Consider the following 17,268-nt stretch of genomic DNA (forward strand, 5'->3'; position numbering starts at 1 on the left):
TGATTGTCTGAAGATCTTTTTGGGTAAACAATGAATTGGTGGAGCAAATTAGCAATTCCATTGATCGATAACACTTCTCCCTAGGTAGATTCCAGCGCATTCATCTGTCTTCTTCAAGGATCTGAATCATCCCTAAGCTCCACTCCATGATCGAGAAAGAAAAAACGAAAACACAAAACTGTTCGATCCCTCCGTCACCAACTCATCCCCTGGCTGGCAAGATTGTCAGACTGTGAGCTCAAGCCTCATCGAGAAGAATAGCCTCGGCAATCGCGGCCTCAGTCATGGCCTTGTCGAGCTTGCTTGCAGTGGCCATGGCGGTGGCGTCAACAATCTCCTGCGACTCGACGTTTACCTCAATCTTCGGAGGCACATATCCATTCGAGCGGCTGTCGCGGCGAGACACAGCGGCTGACTCGATTGTGGGCAGCTCGACGGGCAGATCAGTCGCGGTGATGACCGACTTCTGACGCTTGCGAGCGGGCTCATCGGCAGGCAGCTCAGCAGTGTGAATCCTGATACCGATTGCATTACGAATCCAATCGTTCTCCTCCTTAATCTCGGGCTTGATTGGGGAGACATCGGTTTCATCGTCGACGATAAGAACGGGAGACTTGAGCGGGACATCATCAGCGGGGAGATCACCGCCCTTGGCGCGCTTCTTGCCCTTGGTGGAGGGAGTAGACTTGGCGGAGGCACCACGGGGAGTGCGAGGAGCGCGAGGGCCTGCAGGCGAGAAGTTGGCCGTTTCGCCGCTGTCCTTGGCCTCGGCGCGCAGCTGCTCGGCCAACTTGCGAAATCCACGGAACTTGTGCTCGACGGTGTTGTACTTGGCGCCCTGGCCGTACATGGCGGCGATGCTGTTGTAGTCGAGCTTGCGAGTCTCTGTTAGCTTGCACGATGTGTGAGGTTCATCGGACGCGCCTGGAAAATAACGTGGACTTGCCTTGAGTGTAGGGCTTGCCGCGAGAACGGCAGCGAGAAGACGGTCGGTTTCAACCTTCATAGTGATGGGCGGGGTGGGTTTTGGTTGAGATAGAAGCGAAATTGATGTTTCGAGGGATGGAGGATGTAACGTCGGTAGACAACGGCTGTCGGCTTGTGAGTCGTGGGTTTGGAAAGTGTTGGGACGCAGTTTTACAGACTTACCGGGTGGTAGCAAGAAACAGTCTGATTTTGTTCGGTAGATCTAGGATGGGATTGTTAGCAAATAAGGGTGAAGTAAGTCGTGCATCCATGTTCTCGACTTACCAAGGCCGCGTTAATTGCTAGCAGGACGGAGTTGTAGGAATCAAGGGCCCAGAAAGTTGTAACCACAACACAGGGACCGGTCTTTGCAGGCTGCAGGGCTCCGATATCAAAATGCTGGCAATAGGGTACTGGATTGGACCTAGGATAAACATTCACTTTCCTAGGTTTCCTTGTTTGGATAAAGGTTTACAGTCAATAAAGATGCTTTGCCTCTTAAACATTACATAGCAAAGTGGCGAGAAACTAGCGGGAAAGTACGAGATAAGTGATTTTGAAGTACGAGATAAGTAACATGAAGTAGGATGAAGACATAAAAACCCAAAACATTCAAGACCACAAACATTGAGATAAATATATACCCTAGCTACAATAATACTATGGTATATTGTTTGATTACTGCTTCATCGTAGAAATTAAATGTTAATATGCGTGGAGCGTGGCTGCGCGCAACAGGGTTAGGCCTTCATTATTACTGTTTTAGGAAATCCTCTCTACAAAACCCACGATCTGAAGTGAAGCGTCATTGCTGCTTATTTGGGAAATCATAAAAGGCACCTTTCTCTCGCTCAAGTCATTTCTCTCTTTTTCCTTCTTCGCACCCCTCGCACCCCCAAGCCTCTTCCCACGCTTCCTGCCTCGGTTGAGATCGTTTCTATCTTTATTGAAAAGCCTCACCTCTACTTGTCACTCGATCAATACCATCACCATGGGCAAGATTCGCTGGGATGCTGCAAATGACCAAATCGTGAGTTGCTTTACTGACTCATCCCCATTCACCTTGCACGAACTCTCACCCTACATCATCTCTATCTCTTGCTTGTTGTCTTCCATTCTCTCTCTTCTTCTTCACCATACTCCTTCTTACCTCTCTGCCTATTGACACTGGGTTCCTCAGTTTTGACACCATACTGATATCTTTGTGAAAACCCGGCTCTTGACCAAGATCCTCGAGATCCATGATATCTCTGTCGATGCCAACGCGATTGCGGCGGCCTGGCGTAAGTATTCCACCACTTACCTTGATACAACTTCACTCCCCGTCACCGAAAACCATATTATGTTCAATCAAGCTAACATCTATCCCAGCCGGTGAGGAGGCTTGCAAGCCCACCCCACGGGCCATCAAGGAGCGCATCACGAAGATCCGAGATCTGGTCCGACGAGCCAAGACCGCGGACACGGATGATGCGAAGACCGGCGCCCCCAAGAAGGCTCGCTCCCGAAAGTCGACCATGGATGGGGCCGTAGAGCCCAAGACCCCAGCTCGAAAACGGAAGCGCGCCAACTTGGCCAGCCCCAACGAGGGCCTGATCAAGACCGAGCCGACGGCGGAGGAGTTCGACAAGCTCTTCGCCGACAACGCGCGTGAGCTTTCTGAAGAGGCTCTGGCTCGTCTGGACGGCCTGGATGTCCAGCAGGTAAAGCACCTGAAGTCCAGTTTCCTGTCGGCTCGTGGGGGCGAGTCTGACGAGGACTTCGAGATCGAGGAAGCCTCTCCTTTTGAGGCCCTTCACTGAGCTGGGCATCCTGGTTCGTCTTTGCGGCCGGCCTTGGTCTGTTCTTCATGGTGTGACGCGGGGAGTTTCTTGGAGTTGAGGGTTGAGAGGGTGGACTTTGTCTTTGTTCTGCTTGGGGGGGGGGGGGGGGGGTTCTTTTTTTTGTTTTTGTTTTTCGGTGCCCAATGTTTCTTTGACGAGCGATGGAGTTGGGCTGGGCACCCGGTAGATAGTCTCGCGTTTTCAATGCGACAACCACGAGAAGTCTTTCTTTTGCCTCTTTTACTTTGTCGGTGGGCTTTCCTGCGGGTAACCTACATCATCTATTTCTACTAATTCTTTGTATAGACACACGGGAAGAAGTTGGAGATCAGTAATTGGATTGCAGTCCGAGAAGTATCTGCAAAGTCTCCAGCATTGGCCAATTCCGGTCATGAAATAACCACCGAGATCACCCTCTCGAAAAGAAAGAAACATTTCATCAAATGCACCCGAGTCCCATGCATGCAGACCAATGGAAACAGAAGAAAAAAGGAAGCCCCGGATCTCGTTTCATGTATCATTTACGCCGTGATGAACCCACGGGGCATGCATAGCTTCCTCACGAATGAAGAATGCAGATGCATTTAGTCGGTGCTGTTGTCCTCGGCAGTAGGAGGAACGTACTCATTGTCCGAGGTTTCGGTCTTGAGCTTCATGTTGCTCACCTCGTCCTCGTCCTGGGCAAGACCCTCGGCCATGGCGGTGTCATTGTTGTCGATGGTAGAAGTAGCCCCAGCCTGGGCCTGTGTGGTCTTGGAGTTGGCCTTGGAGTTGGCCTTGCCCTTGGGCTTGGTAACCTTGGTGGCCGTTCCCCTCTTGCGTTTGGCGGGGGTGGCGGCAGGCGGGCCCTTGGGCGTGGAGTCCATGTCTCCGCCCTTGGCACTCTCCTTGATTCGGATGACACGATGTCTCAAGGCATTCGGAGTGCGGCCTGTAGTGACAGAGAAGAAGCTATGTTAGAAATGTACCCATTTGTATCGGAGAAATAGTGGATAGGGAGGATATACCATCTCCCATGTAGGCAGCAACAGCGTTGAAGTCGATAGGATTGGGGTTCGTTTCAATGATCGCCGCAAGAAGCTGTTCTGGCTATTAGCTAACCTGTGCTAGGTTGTGTGTTGGACGTGTCTCGAGTGTTGGACGTGAATTCACGGCAGAAGGAGAGAGGCAAACTTGGCCATAGACTCAAATCTGTTACCGCTTCGTACGTACCTTAGCATCAGCAGTCCGATCCCAGACCTGAGACATCTTGGGAGAGACAGGTGCAGTATCCTTGGTCATGGTTGGGAAAAAGAGAGTATTTGTATTCTTTGACGGTGGGAAGCTTTCCGAGGACGGTGGAAGAAAAGAAAGTGACGCGGAGAAAATGGAATCAGGCAAAAGCCTAAGAGAGGACTTCAAGTGACGTGAAAGTAAATATGGGTGGTCAACAGACCACGAGATCTGCCCGATCGAATAAGACGAGGGTTGGTGAGAGCTAGTGAGCAGCTGCCGGAGGCTCCAAGAGCGTACGTACGAGCCTTGATCTATCTTGGATATCTCTAATCTAGTCGTGGAGCATCCGGTTCTGATATTCTAGCACGGTGTATCTATCTTTTTATATTGAGGTCATGACTATATAGACTGTCCTCTTTTCTCATTCACTCTACATACTAGCCTTGTCAGTAGTGTCACAATACTAGATATAGAATGCACTTGAAAATATAGGCGTTTAACAAGCGTATATACTTGTTGGAGCTCGGGGCAACAGAAGCTTCAGACACAGCGACATACGATGCTAGTCTTGTGCAGCATTCATAGGTACTCCCTATCTCTAGCTGGAACTATTTTTCTATTTCAATAGACAGAAGTATGAACATGCTGTTCGGAGTCGCTGAGTCTTCACAGGGATGAATCCTCCGCGGTTAAATTGCATCGCAGAAGCACCGCGCCATGTGGAGCTTGCCCGTTGGAAAACCAAAAGGTCCAACAAAACGTTCTGCAGGCCTTTACCTCACAGATATAGTAATGCCGATGGTCGAGGTACATCCAGCCAGCCATCGGGGAAGCAGAGTATAGCTCCAAACAGAGAGAAGCATCTCCATGAAAGACCATCTCAAGACCCGTATGTTCCTTATGGAGCAATCTTGGCCAGGCTCCATTGCCCTAGGCTCTGGAGAGATTTGTAATTGAAGAGAGCTCGGTGGTTGCGGTCGGCTATGTGGTCATGAAGGATAGATGCTGAGGCGCCCGAGGTTGAGCCGGTGAAAGACCTGCTGCGGTGGTCTTCCAGTAGCCTGGTTTTCATGAGGCAGTCGACGGTAGCGGATGCTGAGTAAAGTATCTAAAAGGTTAGTAAAATCCAAACATCTCACATGGTCTAGGGGTAGGGTGACTTAGTAAACGAAATTTGACCTAGCACAATAATTGACACAAGTGTTGTACGTCGCCCTAGGCCCTTTCCACTGTCCATATCCAAGTGCTCGTCGGTAAAGTGTAGCATGGATTTAGAGAGACGGGCCGGCACTAGACGTTTAGCCATGATAGGTATCTTCCAGGACAGGGCAGCATAGAACTTAGACCGGTGCAATATAAATGTCATCAATGTCCAAGTACGGGCATCGGAAAAATTATCACATTTTGCGGTCTGTCGGGACATTGTTTAGCGATGGTTTTGTTAAGAGAGATTAGAACATCTTCACAGATGATCAAGGTACCAGATTTTAGAGAAATAGTTCTTGACGTTCTACCCCGGTTAACAAGTCTTGACTTAATAAAAACTATTAAGAGCTTTGTGTGGCCACAAGGACCTTTATAGGTAATACTACAAACGATCATATATAGCTAGTATTTTATATTGGAAGGTCCATTAACCTATGCAATATCTATACTATGCCTCAAAGCTTGCTGATCAGAGTCTATATACTTTCATACAACCGGAGACGTGTGTTTATTATCTTAGCCGGATATACTGATCACAGCAATAGTGGCCACTAAAAAGAATATACTATTGTATTCAGACTATTTTAAATAACATTAATAACCAATAAGCAGTAGAGATAGCTAAGAAAAGGAAATACCAGTCCCACGATCCGGATCTATGGTGTAGTTAATAAAATATACGGCGGAGAGATAATGATTGCTTGTGAATAGATCGATCTTTGTAGATCTGATTTGGCGTTAGCGAGATCAACCTCACTTTCTCAGTGAATGAGATCAAGAGCTAAGCGAAATCAGCCGCCTCAGTTGATTTGATTTGGCCTTAGCGTGATCCGCGTTTAAGATCTCGATCAAACCTGCTTTTCCCTTCGTATTTATTCTCACAACCCTCAGTTCTTTCAACCTTTCAACACCCGCTTCACTTCCTTTGACCAGTACCCAGACACGAACAACTTGACCTTTTTTTTCTTATTCTTGTTATCAATTTTCATCATGGGAAATACTACCTGGGACCATGACAAGGACAAGAGAGTAAGTTGACCTACTTCTTTGATTACAATGTCCCCACAATCTGCGCGCCTCACTTCTCTTTTGCCATACACGATCCCACGCGGTTGCCTCACAATACTAATATTTTGATAACAGCTTCTTGTCACCATTTTGAACATCAGCGGGGCGGTCCTCGACTATGAGGCCATTGCCACCAAGATGGGCGGTAAGATTCCCTCGAGATGCTTCTTCACCCTGGACATAAGTGGTGTTTAGGTTGGCACATATCAAAACAAGAATATAACACTGACTTGTTTTCAACAATACAGACTGCTCCGCCGAGGCAGTCCGCCAGCACCTTCGTGCCCTGAACAGAAAGAACGGCGACGAGGCCAAGGACGCCCCGGTTACCCCCACCGGCACCAAGGCCGGCACCAAGGCTACCCCCAAGTCGAGTGGGCGTGGCCACAAGAAGAAGGCTGAGGAGGAGACCCCCACCAAGGCCGCCGACGACAAGACCCCGGTCAAGCGTAAGCGTGGCCGCCCCTCCAAGGCGGAGAAGGCCAAGGAGGCTGAGGAGGCTCCCGAGAAGGAGAATGAGGCCGAGCCGCAGAAGGAGTCCACCGAGGAGAAAGAGGAGGATGATACCTCCGAGGGTCCCAAGAAGATCGCCAAGCTTGAGAAGACCCCTGCCCCCGCTGCTCCTGCCGAGGAGGCCTAAATTTATGCGAGAAGCCTTGGCTCTGGGATACCAGGACATGGATCCCTCTGTGACATGCCACCTTTCTTTCGTTGTTTCTTTTCCTTTTTCTTTTTCGGGCCCAGGTTTTGAGGACGCCGAGGATCGCACAGACATATGAGACAGGAACTTGTGATTTAGCTAGCTAGTTGGGTGTTTTACGGGGTTTGAACTAGCAATGCATAGCATCAAGATATGTTTCTTGCCTTGGTTGTAAAGACGGGCCGATTAGTGTTAGGAATATGGTTTGAGATATTCATTGAGGCAGGGTGATCGTTCACTGTGCAGTCGTCTATGCGTAGTTCTATTAAGTCTTCCAACTTCTCATTGCTGCTCTAACAAGACTATCACCCTAATCAACAACGTACGTTCGAATAATTCCCCATTCCATATCGACGGCAAGCCATCCCGCATACCCATACGCACATAGGAATTCTCATGGTTCCAAACCCAGGCCGCTGCGTTCTTGGCGACCTGACCCCGGACTCGAAGACTGGGGTGGACTGAAAACAGGTCCGCCATGACACCAGCAACGGTAGGCGCTGCAAATGACGTGCCCTCCATCCGAACAGTACCACAGGTGTTCTGGCTGGTGACACACTCAATCCCAAATGCAGAGCTTTGGCTCGTGGCATGAGCGCTGACGGTTCCCGGGGCCCACACCTTCACCAGATCGCCGCCCTGCGTGAATCTGGACGCGAGACCATCGATATCGACCGAGCCAACGACAATATCTCGGTGTGGTCTACTGGCCTGTGAGTTGTCACGCCCTAGGTCCCAGGTATCGATCGTATAGTGTTGGCCTACAGTTGAATAGACATTTCCCCGGTCAGACCCCAACAAGACGTTGCAACGATCTGTGACATGAAGGTAAAATTAAGTTTCATTCAAAACTGGAAGCTTCGCTATGGCAATCCTCAAACAATCAAGCCGCTGATCTGAATATGCTAAACGCTACCAACTAGGTCGCCCCTGCAGCCCAAATATCCCGGACAACAAAAATGCAGACATATGCCCATGTCTCAACCCGAGAAAGAAGACAGTACTAAAAGCCTGAAATCTATAATGAGCTGTTAAATGAGCCGGACCGCGAAATGAAGTCCAGCTACCCGACTCGCTCATACTCCCAGACTTCGCACAATCCGTTCCACGACCTCAATGACGGGCCGGTTGTGAGGGCCCGGATGTGGGTGGAGTCGATGATGCCCATGGGCCACTAACAAAATGGGGATCTGAAGCAGCCAACCGAGAGTCAGGAGACATATCATTCCACCGTTGCGAATGACCAGGAGACCGACTCGGTTGGTGATGGAGCGTCTGGTGATACTGGGCCGCCCCTGGATACTCGGTGGCTCCAAGTGTATGCTTGGCCTGGTTTTGAGAGAGATACTGGTTGACGCCGGCCTGTACCAGAGGATTTTGGTATTGGGGAGCTTCGTTTGTGGGATTCTGAGAAGGGTGTGCCATTCCTGGACCTGAATGTGTTCGTGCCATAGAGATGCCATGATAGTGACTCTGCGAATTTGGGCGGGGTGGGTATCCCGACGGCTGTGAATTGCTAGATGAGGATGGCTCTAGCTGTTGCGGAAAAGCCACACTCTGATGAGAATGGGATCGTGAAAGAGGATGCCCGGACAGAGAATGACCTTGTTCGGGCAGTGTGAGGGAGGTGTGACTTGAATGAGTGTCGTATACCGGCACAAACACTTGTGGTTTTGGTCTAGGGTCGGCCCTTGGGTGCGAAACATCCGAAGACTGGGTAGATAGATTCCCAAAGCCTGCTGCGCAATTTTCAGTATTTTGTCTTGAAGGGTATGTCCCGAAATATGCCTGCGAGACATTCGAGGAAGCAGCATTGGGTAATGTATAATGGGGCAAAGCGTTGGCAAAGGCAGCCTGGGGCGCAGCCTGCCACTGAGGCTGGGGTGGAGGGGGCTCAGCCCTCACGCCATTGATATGGGGAGCTAGAAGAGTCGCAGTCCACGGCTGCGTTGGCAGCCCATGTTGGGCTGGTCCTGCAGAGAAGGCCTGGTAAGACTCCCGGCGTTGCTCGTGGGATAAAACCGGTGGCCCTTGTACCGTACCCTGACCATGACCCCAAGGCAACTGATGAATACCTCGATCGAGAGATGGCTGCCCTGCGACATTGCACCGGGGATGTGCTTGACCGGCCCAGAATGGTGGTTGTATCATGTTCAAGTGTCCAGATGATTTCTGTTGGAGAGGATCCTGAAGAGCAATCAGCGAGGTAGACCACCGTCGTCTTCCTGGGACTAACATACCAAACTATATGCGCTACCTGAAGCAGAATGTCCATTGTGATTGGATGAGTGCTGGCTGGTGTGATTCGAATGCCAATCTAGTCTCCCGACAGGCCCATCGGTTGAAGTGTCTAGCTGCCCGCTGAAAGGGGGGTCTAGGGAGCTCTATCTGGCCATCAGTGCCACTCTTGCAATGGTTGCGCAGACAGAATGAGCGCGATTCCCTACGGAAAGCCTCGCACTGTCCGCCGCGGTATACATCCCGCCCGTCGAGGTGTTGCCATATCCCGTCACGCCAGGGCTATTTGCCGAAGGCCGTGAAGCCGGTGCTTGCGAGGGACCGGTGCCGATAGACGTCGGGGTCGTGGACGGGGTGAGCACAACCGGTTCGGTGGGAATCTCCCACTGGGACTTTCCCGTCGCCCGCTGGACGTAGTACCATTTGCGCTGGACACCCTCCCATTGAGGGAGCCTGGTAATGTTCATCGTCAGATCGGATCTGCTGGAAGAACAGCGTCGCGACTTACCATCCCTCTGGCAAGCGAGGCGGAGGCGAAGACGGGCCTGCGGTGTCTGCGGGGGCCTCCTGCGGCATCTCGGACCTCAGACAAGAGAGATTAAGGCAAGACAAAAAAACATCAAAGGCATACAGCGCAAAAGTACAACAATATGCATAGACAATAGACGATAATCCGAGAGAGTGTGTTGTCAAGGGAGACTCGCGAGGATGTGGGGCTCCCTCCGCACAGACCGAATTGCGGTGTCGATCAGCCGACTCAACATCCATAGACGCCTCCTTGGGTATTCGTAAAAATAATAAAAATAATTTTGATTCTGCGTGAAACAACACGGAATAACATAAATAAACACCGATACGCACGAATTCGCCACCATCTTCCTCAACACCATAACGCCTGTCTATCCTGCCGTGAACAGTCACATGGTAAAACAATAGAAGCTCGAAAATAGAAGCACAGAACAAACCCTCGCAACTACCATGCATGGCCTGGGGCAGGCTCGAAGTCTTGGCCGTCCCAGTCTTCGTCACCACTCAGCTCATCGTCAAGGAAATCGTCTTCGTTGAATTGCGTTTCAGTAGGCCTCTGATTATCAATGCGGATCTTCACCACGTCGCACATGCCTTGAATATCACGGCTCAGCGGTTGCGAAAACGGCTCAATTGGGCTCAGCTCAGTAATTTCCTCGGCTTGTGAGGATCTGTGTTGCGCCAGGCGTGCGCTATGGCGTTGGGAAGGGCCGAACGAGCCGCCGTCAGCTGTCTCGGTGTGTGCAGAGCCAGGTAGAGCTCCGTCTTCAGGATGGGTGGCTCTTTCGTTGGCGAGAGCGCCGGATTGCAAGGGGCGTTTGCGAATTGACCGTAGGTTGGGATTCGGGGGCTGGCTTCGTCGCAAAAACACTCGCTCCAGCTGGCTAATCCATCGCTCCCGGAACGATGCACGGTCACGCCATCCGATCTTCAGAATCACACTAATAAGCATTCGCCGAAGGTCACGAAGTCGGGGTGCCGCATCAATCAGTGAGGTGAAAAACACCTCTGCTGTGGCATCATCCCATTTCCGAAGCTGGATCAGTTCGATTTGCTGTAATTTCTCGGGCCAGGTGGGAATTTCCGATTTTGTTAATAGCTCAAGAAAGTGTGGTTCAACGTCATGGTAGCTGGACCAGTCATGCATCGATATGTCCATCTTGAAGCGTTCAAGGTTGGGGCATGATGGACCAAGTGTCTGAATGAAGGACAAATTCAGGTGACGGTTGTGACTCAGGTTAAGTTCACGAAGATGACCGCCACGGGATTTCATGAAGGACGTGAGTTCATGTGAGAAGATTCGATCGCAATTGCAGAGGGTGAGCGACTGGAGGGCGGATGGCAGCTTTAGCAAGATCTCGTGATTGACAAGTGAGGATTCAAGGAATTCTAGGCATTGAAGTTCCGGGAGGGACTCAAGAGCCGTGGCGAAGACAGTCGCCGTTTGAAGATCAGCCTCTTTCTCCGATTCACTGAGATGGAGCACCCTGAGCCTTTTCAACCCATGGAATGCAAATCGCGAGTGCTTCTGTGTCATGAGTTCAACCAGCTTGGGGGTCTCGCAAAATCGACTGTTCCATTCCCAGCCGCGAAGACGAATTCCAGTGTTATCGATGGAGGAAAAGATTGGTTCAGTATAACCCCATCTGGACTGGTGAATATTCCACGGTGGTATTCCCAGGATGTAATCTGACCTGTGGTAAAGCCGGACCGTTTGCACCTGCGGAATTCTCTCGATAAACTTGGGAAGGTCGAAATAGCCGAGCGTAGGGCTACTCTTGTACAAAATAAGTGTTTCGACATCAAGAGAAAGTTCCTTCACCTTGCTGGCGTAATTCATCGACAGTGATTCTTGTGGCATTGAGAGGAGATTCATCAAGGCATGGCTTTTGTAGGCGGGGAGCATGGGCGGGGAGTAATACAAAGCAGCAATAGCTGGCTCAAGGAAACTTCGGCACAGCAAGCCGACATTGACCAGCCATTTGGCGGAATCGGTGCGAGTGTTGAGCTGTTCATTGAATAGTGGATGTGATGCACACCGGAAGATATCGAAGAGGACCTGGTAAGGTAGTGTCTGCCAGGGAGGAATCACTCCCGAGCCTACAATAATTGTGTCCTCTGCCTGTATTTTGGGTCGCTTGGTGCGGCGTCTACCCACTTCTCGTTTCTGCTGACGACGTCTTTTGGATTGCTTTGGTTTCGATGACGCCGTCATGCGTCGCGATGGCTGTGATTGAGCGCGAAAAGGACGAGCGTTGGCGTTGGATTCGGATGTAGGGACAGCAGGCATTGATGTCGTTGGCGCTTCCGCTGGACCGACCACCGCGGAGTCTGATTCGCTTTCCGCTTCTCCGTCGAAACTGGTATCAGTCGACTCTTCGCGATACATTCGGTTCGGATCGCGCGGGCGCAGAGACAATGATGCGCGCCTCCATGTTCCATCTCCCGATTCAGGGTCCATGTTCTCTTCTCCAGAATTACTGTCTTCGTGATAGGTGTCCACTTTAGTACGGCTAGAACGAACGGGGCGAGTGGACCTCGATGCGCGGCCACTTGGGCGCTGCACGGGCGCCATGGCAGATAAGGTTGCGCTAGGGTAAGATGGGGGGAGAACGGAGAGACACTCGCATTGTAGGGAAAGTCACCAATTCTGACACGGTCGAAGACAGAGCCGGGCCGGGCCGGCCCAGGGAAGTAGAAGGCGATTGTTCACAGTGAAATCGTCAGCAAACAGGCGATGCCGTGGGACTTGATGGATGAGGTGGAAGATGGAAGGATCCGAGCGCTGGTTTATCGATAAGAGGCCGCGGCGACTATCCCTTTTCAGCGATCGTGGGTCCTGTGACTTCAAGTGACCCATACCCTAGCCGCCTCGGGACAATCCCTGCACGTGACATGATGGTCTGGGTCACGTGATGCTCTGGACAGGAACCCCGCCCTCAGGCGACAACGCTAGTCCCGAAGTAGGAACCGTCCATGGGCCCAAAATAGAACTCAGCTGCAGCTTTAAAGATCGCGCCAGCCACCTCGAGGGGGCATCCTGACGGCTCTCCAAACTGGTTGCCGACTTGCTGCCCTCTTTCAGTATATTTGTTGAGCCTGTTTTTTTTTTCGTGTGGCTTTAACTCTATCGGTATATATCAGAAAGATTGTGCTGCCGACTCCTGATTTGACGATGGTGACGACTTCTAAATGTGACCAATGATCCCCATAATTCCTGGTTTGCACGACGTCTTTGGCTCCTTTGTGACATCCAGTCACACAATTGTCGATGGAAACCACATTTCCAGTCATCATGGACTCGACCGACCGCTCAAACAGCAGCGATCTCGGTGGGCCGCAAATGGTCATCCAGCAGTATGCGCGGTATCCGGCGACTCTGGAATCGACGCTGCAAAGTGCTTCCTCCCTAGGAAGTGCACGAAGCCAACTGGATATGGCCAAATCCCCGCCGCTCCAGCGTAAGGGGACCCCGCGAAGCTTGCATTCTTCCCCGAGGGGCATGCGCTCGGCAATACCGCCATCATCTGCTGTGCGTTCAGGTCCATCCATGTCCCCGCCACTTTTTGATGCTCTTCGGCATAGGCAGATGAAAGATCCTGCCGATCAAGCAGAGTCCCGTGCGCTGCCGTCTCGGAATGTTAGCGATGAGACCATTGATGATGCCTACGTATTGTTCATTCTTTATTGCAACCCCAACGTCCCTTCTAATGTCGAGACCTCGGAGCTGCGAAAGTGTTTTCGTTGCCCACCACGGAGCGATGGCAAAAGCTTCAATATCTTCACTCTATTTGAACTCATTCGAAAGTTGGACAACAAGGAACTCAAGACTTGGATTCAACTAGCCATTGAGTTGGGTGTCGAGCCCCCTTCGATTGAGAAAAAGCAGAGTACGCAAAAGGTTCAGCAGTATGCTGTTCGACTTAAGGTATGCTTATTCACTCTGGATATCTCGTTCTTCGGATTTCTAACATAGTATAGCGCTGGATGCGTGCCATGCATGTCGATGCCTTTTTTGAATTCTGCCTAGATCACCCGCATCCTTACTATACACACCTTCCACCGTCCGGTCCATTCGTGACTGACTCCCGTGATGGTGTTCCATTGGAAGAGGATCTTGCCCTCAGGGCCCTAGTTCCACAATGGAAGCCCAAGCGTGGTAGGAAAAGAGCCGATGAAAGAGAGCTTGACGATGAAAAAGCCTATAAGCGCCCTCAGTTAGACACTTCAGTCGGTGGTCTTCATCAGGGTTCGTTTCAGGCAAATTCTGTCATTTTCCCGCAAAGCGCCATTCCATTCAGTGCATTCCCCGAAGACATGGAGTCTAACGATCCATGGATGACTGCTGCGTCCTCGTTTCCACCGGGTGGGGGGCCGGCACCAGATCAACAGGGGCAAGACCTGCGTTGGAGACTTCCCGACCGGGAAGCATCTCCGGCAAACTATCCACAATCAGCTATCGTTCCACGACAGTCGTCTGATATTCTCATGTCTTCCGAACCGCGATCTGCAGTCACGCCATCATCTGGGGAGAAAAGTCGCGCCAGAAGAAGACATGGTCCAGCGGTTTCATCAGCCTGGCCAAATAGCAATGGCTCATCAACCGGAAAAAGTCGAGGAAGACCACCAAACAAAGGATCCACGTCTGGATCCTTTTCTACATTCCAGCTCAATTCAAGCCAAGAGTCTCCCCAAGTCCCTAACTCCGTCGTTCCATCCGAGTCTCATGTACTTGACCGGCAACCACCGAATCCCATGCCAAACTCTTCTTATAACCAGTCGCCCACTCCTGCGAACCATGGAAGGCCAGGCAAGCTCCAGCTTCAGGTTCCTCAACATCCTGGAGCCCCTGTTCGACTCGCTACACCTCCAACACTCCAGTTAAATGGTGTCAATGGCGCTGTCATTTCCGGCTCAGAAGATGGCAACGGGCCACATGAGGCCGATGGATCAAGTAGCCAAACTACAGTTGCAGCAAATCGAATCACTGATTCCCATGAGCACAATCCAAGACGAATTTTGGACATTTCTATCAACGATCTTGTGTGCGGCCTGACTGTCGAGCTGCTGCGTGCTCGCCTTATTGGACGAGCAGCTGCTCTCAGTCCTGACGAGGCCCGGGCTGTTGCATCGCAGATGGTAGCGGATATATCCGTGTTGCATTCCTCATTACCACATGGACCGCATTCGAACTCCATGTTGGCTTTCCACCTGGGCATGGGCCATCATTTTGGGATACTTCGCGCTAATCCAGGCTCAATGGTTGTTAAAATCGATCCTCCCTGCAGAAATACCAATGTCGGGGGTGCAGCCACTGGCTCGAACCGCCATGCGGGGAGGGCACGATATACCGTATCCTATGATTACAATCTGTATCATGACTCGTCGATGCAAATAATTATTGGAGTGTTTGAGCCTGATGCTTGGGCTCTCGATCCGCAGCACCAGCCAGTTGAGGCTGCGGATCCCGCACATGATGTCGAAAACGACCCTGCTGATTTCGAGCTTGAGGATGACGAGGGCAGCCATACTGTTTCTGAAGCAACATGGAAACAACGTTACATGAAGCTTCGGGCGCAGATGCAAAAGAAAGACCGATCCTTGGCACAATACAAACGCAATATTGTTGAATCGGTCATGGCTGATATTTGACGAACTTGAACTGTGGCCTTTCGCGCTATTTACTTTCCAAAGCCATCATCCATCATTCAATATTGGTTACCATTTGTTGGGTGATATTTGTATTGTGTGTTCGTTTGACGTGATACCCATTTTCTAGTCTAAACATGTTTCCTGGAGTCTCTTCGCCATTTATGGCCTATGTCTCCTTTTTACCTTCGACTTGCGGCATGCGACTTGCATCTTAGGGCCAATGTTCAACGATACCCTGGTCGCGATGGATACCATTTTGTTTGTTCCTTTGTCTTTGAATCCAATCTAAGAGCACAGTTGGCCTATTATGCCCAATACCTTTTCTTAATCACTCTCCATGGTGTATCCGGATTGATCTCAGCCCCTTCTACTTGCTGTCTGGAAGCAATCCTGCCGACATGAAGCTACGTATTACACGCCTCTACTTAGTCATTTTCTACCTAGACTTGATTCGAAAAAATGAGGGAGAAGCGTTAGTGAAATTCCAGAGGATAGCACACCAAAAACACGGCATCTATCCTACACTCCTCCAAGTAACAAAGGAAAAAAAGACTGCCAGCCTAGATACATGCCCCAACTCCACACTCCCTGCCTGGCATGAAAGAAAGTATCAAAAGGGCTATAATAATGGTCCCACTAGGGGCAAAAGAAGAAAGAAAGAAAGAGGAAAGAAAAAAAAAGCTCTGGTCGTAAGGGAAGTACATCCTTGCTCCAAGTTCCCCAGAGTGAGTGAGAGCTTAGGAGGCGGACTCCTCGATCTCCACCTAAGGTTCCTTCTCCTCCTGGTTCTCCTGGTCCTCCTGGGGCTCCTGTTCGTCGCTCTTGTCCTTGGCAGAGCGACCACAGGCACGGCTGGGCTTGGAGACCTTGTAGGCCTTGCCCTTCTTGTCCTTGGGGGACTTGTCGGTGGCCTTGCCGGCCTTGGTAGGGGTTCCGGAGGCCTGTTCACCGGCCGAGTTCAGCTCGTAGGCTTGGAGGAGGCGGGAGTAACGCTTGGACCTGGAACTTAGTTAGCTTTCTTCATCTCTGAAGATCCTCCAGCGGAAGTTGGATCTTACGCGGCCGCCTTAGAGATGATGTTCAGGTCGCTGGCGACCCCTTCCCAGTCGACCTAATCATCACACAAGCATTAGCTTCCTATCATGCATTCGAAGCCTTTCTGTTGGTGGCTATGTGAGGGGAGCACTCGTAGTCAACATACCTTTCCATTGTGGGTGTTCTTGATGCAGTTCACCAAGAATCCGATCTGCTCCTTCTCGGTAGCGGAGGGCGGCATGTTGACAGGGGAAAAATGAGGAATTTCTTTAGAATATGAAATGGAAATAGAAGTGAGGGTGTACTCGTTGCGAGGATTCAATAAAGTAAAGATGAGTGGAGGCGCGTGCGTGGTTGTGGGGAAAGAGAAGACAAGGATGAAGAGACACGCGTATCGGTTTTGTAGTGCGTGGAATGATCGCTGCCTAGCTCGATTGCCTGAACCTCATTCACTTGCTGGCAGATAAAATGGCATGACTAGCCTATTTAAGGATGGCAGGCAGATAGCCTCACCTCGCGTGGCTTAGAGGGTACACCTATAAGATAAAGGGAAAAAGAATATCACTGCAGAGCAATGCTCTACAGGGTACTCAGTTAGGTCACTCAATAAGACTAACAGCTTCGAAAATAAAATTGGCTCAGAATTCCGAGGATGGAGCTATGCCTTGTCTTGATATGTGGGATCTATCTCAGGTCTTTTTCCAATCTATACTTCTCTCTTTATTGCGCTTACCTTATAGAGTATTTGTTCTTATCTTAACAAACTATATTATAATTTACTATATACTATAACAAATAGCATAGGAGCTCTCTTTATTTTCTTTTATCATTTCCTTA

The 17,268-nt window shown here is 50.6% G+C and overlaps 9 protein-coding genes across 9 annotated transcripts; 3 read left to right on the forward strand and 6 right to left on the reverse strand.

Moving 5' to 3' along the window:
• Positions 1-238: 238 nt before the first annotated feature.
• Positions 239-1,006, reverse strand: NUU61_001053 (uncharacterized protein; the record flags this gene model as incomplete). Its single annotated transcript, XM_056651635.1, has 1 exon — positions 239-1,006. The coding sequence occupies one exon, from the start codon at positions 1,004-1,006 to the stop codon at positions 239-241; it is 768 nt and encodes a 255-aa protein (XP_056516485.1).
• A 951-nt stretch (positions 1,007-1,957) lies between these two features.
• On the forward strand, positions 1,958-2,768 carry NUU61_001054 (uncharacterized protein; the record flags this gene model as incomplete). Its single annotated transcript, XM_056651636.1, has 3 exons — positions 1,958-1,996; positions 2,195-2,290; positions 2,322-2,768. The coding sequence occupies 3 exons, from the start codon at positions 1,958-1,960 to the stop codon at positions 2,766-2,768; spliced, it is 582 nt and encodes a 193-aa protein (XP_056516486.1).
• Positions 2,769-3,373: 605 nt separating this feature from the next.
• On the reverse strand, positions 3,374-4,070 carry NUU61_001055 (uncharacterized protein; the record flags this gene model as incomplete). The annotated part of the gene is made up of 3 exons (XM_056651637.1): positions 3,374-3,720; positions 3,797-3,869; positions 4,002-4,070. The coding sequence occupies 3 exons, from the start codon at positions 4,068-4,070 to the stop codon at positions 3,374-3,376; spliced, it is 489 nt and encodes a 162-aa protein (XP_056516487.1).
• Positions 4,071-4,902: 832 nt separating this feature from the next.
• On the reverse strand, positions 4,903-5,310 carry NUU61_001056 (uncharacterized protein; the record flags this gene model as incomplete). Its single annotated transcript, XM_056651638.1, has 2 exons — positions 4,903-5,099; positions 5,214-5,310. The coding sequence occupies 2 exons, from the start codon at positions 5,308-5,310 to the stop codon at positions 4,903-4,905; spliced, it is 294 nt and encodes a 97-aa protein (XP_056516488.1).
• Positions 5,311-6,200: 890 nt separating this feature from the next.
• NUU61_001057 (uncharacterized protein) lies at positions 6,201-6,918 on the forward strand (the record flags this gene model as incomplete). Its single annotated transcript, XM_056651639.1, has 3 exons — positions 6,201-6,239; positions 6,354-6,423; positions 6,527-6,918. The coding sequence occupies 3 exons, from the start codon at positions 6,201-6,203 to the stop codon at positions 6,916-6,918; spliced, it is 501 nt and encodes a 166-aa protein (XP_056516489.1).
• Positions 6,919-7,073: 155 nt separating this feature from the next.
• NUU61_001058 (WW domain-containing protein) lies at positions 7,074-9,792 on the reverse strand (the record flags this gene model as incomplete). The annotated part of the gene is made up of 5 exons (XM_056651640.1): positions 7,074-7,081; positions 7,305-7,793; positions 8,100-9,222; positions 9,426-9,669; positions 9,725-9,792. 5 exons carry the CDS (start codon positions 9,790-9,792, stop codon positions 7,074-7,076), a joined length of 1,932 nt encoding a protein of 643 aa, XP_056516490.1.
• Positions 9,793-10,189: 397 nt separating this feature from the next.
• NUU61_001059 (uncharacterized protein) lies at positions 10,190-12,319 on the reverse strand (the record flags this gene model as incomplete). The annotated part of the gene is made up of 1 exon (XM_056651641.1): positions 10,190-12,319. One exon carries the CDS (start codon positions 12,317-12,319, stop codon positions 10,190-10,192), a length of 2,130 nt encoding a protein of 709 aa, XP_056516491.1.
• Positions 12,320-13,015: 696 nt separating this feature from the next.
• On the forward strand, positions 13,016-15,396 carry abp2 (putative ARS binding protein Abp2; the record flags this gene model as incomplete). Its single annotated transcript, XM_056651642.1, has 2 exons — positions 13,016-13,672; positions 13,726-15,396. The coding sequence occupies 2 exons, from the start codon at positions 13,016-13,018 to the stop codon at positions 15,394-15,396; spliced, it is 2,328 nt and encodes a 775-aa protein (XP_056516492.1).
• Positions 15,397-16,160: 764 nt separating this feature from the next.
• Positions 16,161-16,672, reverse strand: NUU61_001061 (uncharacterized protein; the record flags this gene model as incomplete). Its single annotated transcript, XM_056651643.1, has 3 exons — positions 16,161-16,395; positions 16,455-16,507; positions 16,598-16,672. 3 exons carry the CDS (start codon positions 16,670-16,672, stop codon positions 16,161-16,163), a joined length of 363 nt encoding a protein of 120 aa, XP_056516493.1.
• Between the last annotated feature and the right edge of the window lie 596 nt (positions 16,673-17,268).

This window comes from Penicillium alfredii (assembly GCF_028826965.1).
Source record: "Penicillium alfredii strain IBT 34128 chromosome Unknown utg000001l_segment0_segment0, whole genome shotgun sequence".
NCBI lineage: Eukaryota > Fungi > Ascomycota > Eurotiomycetes > Eurotiales > Aspergillaceae > Penicillium > Penicillium alfredii.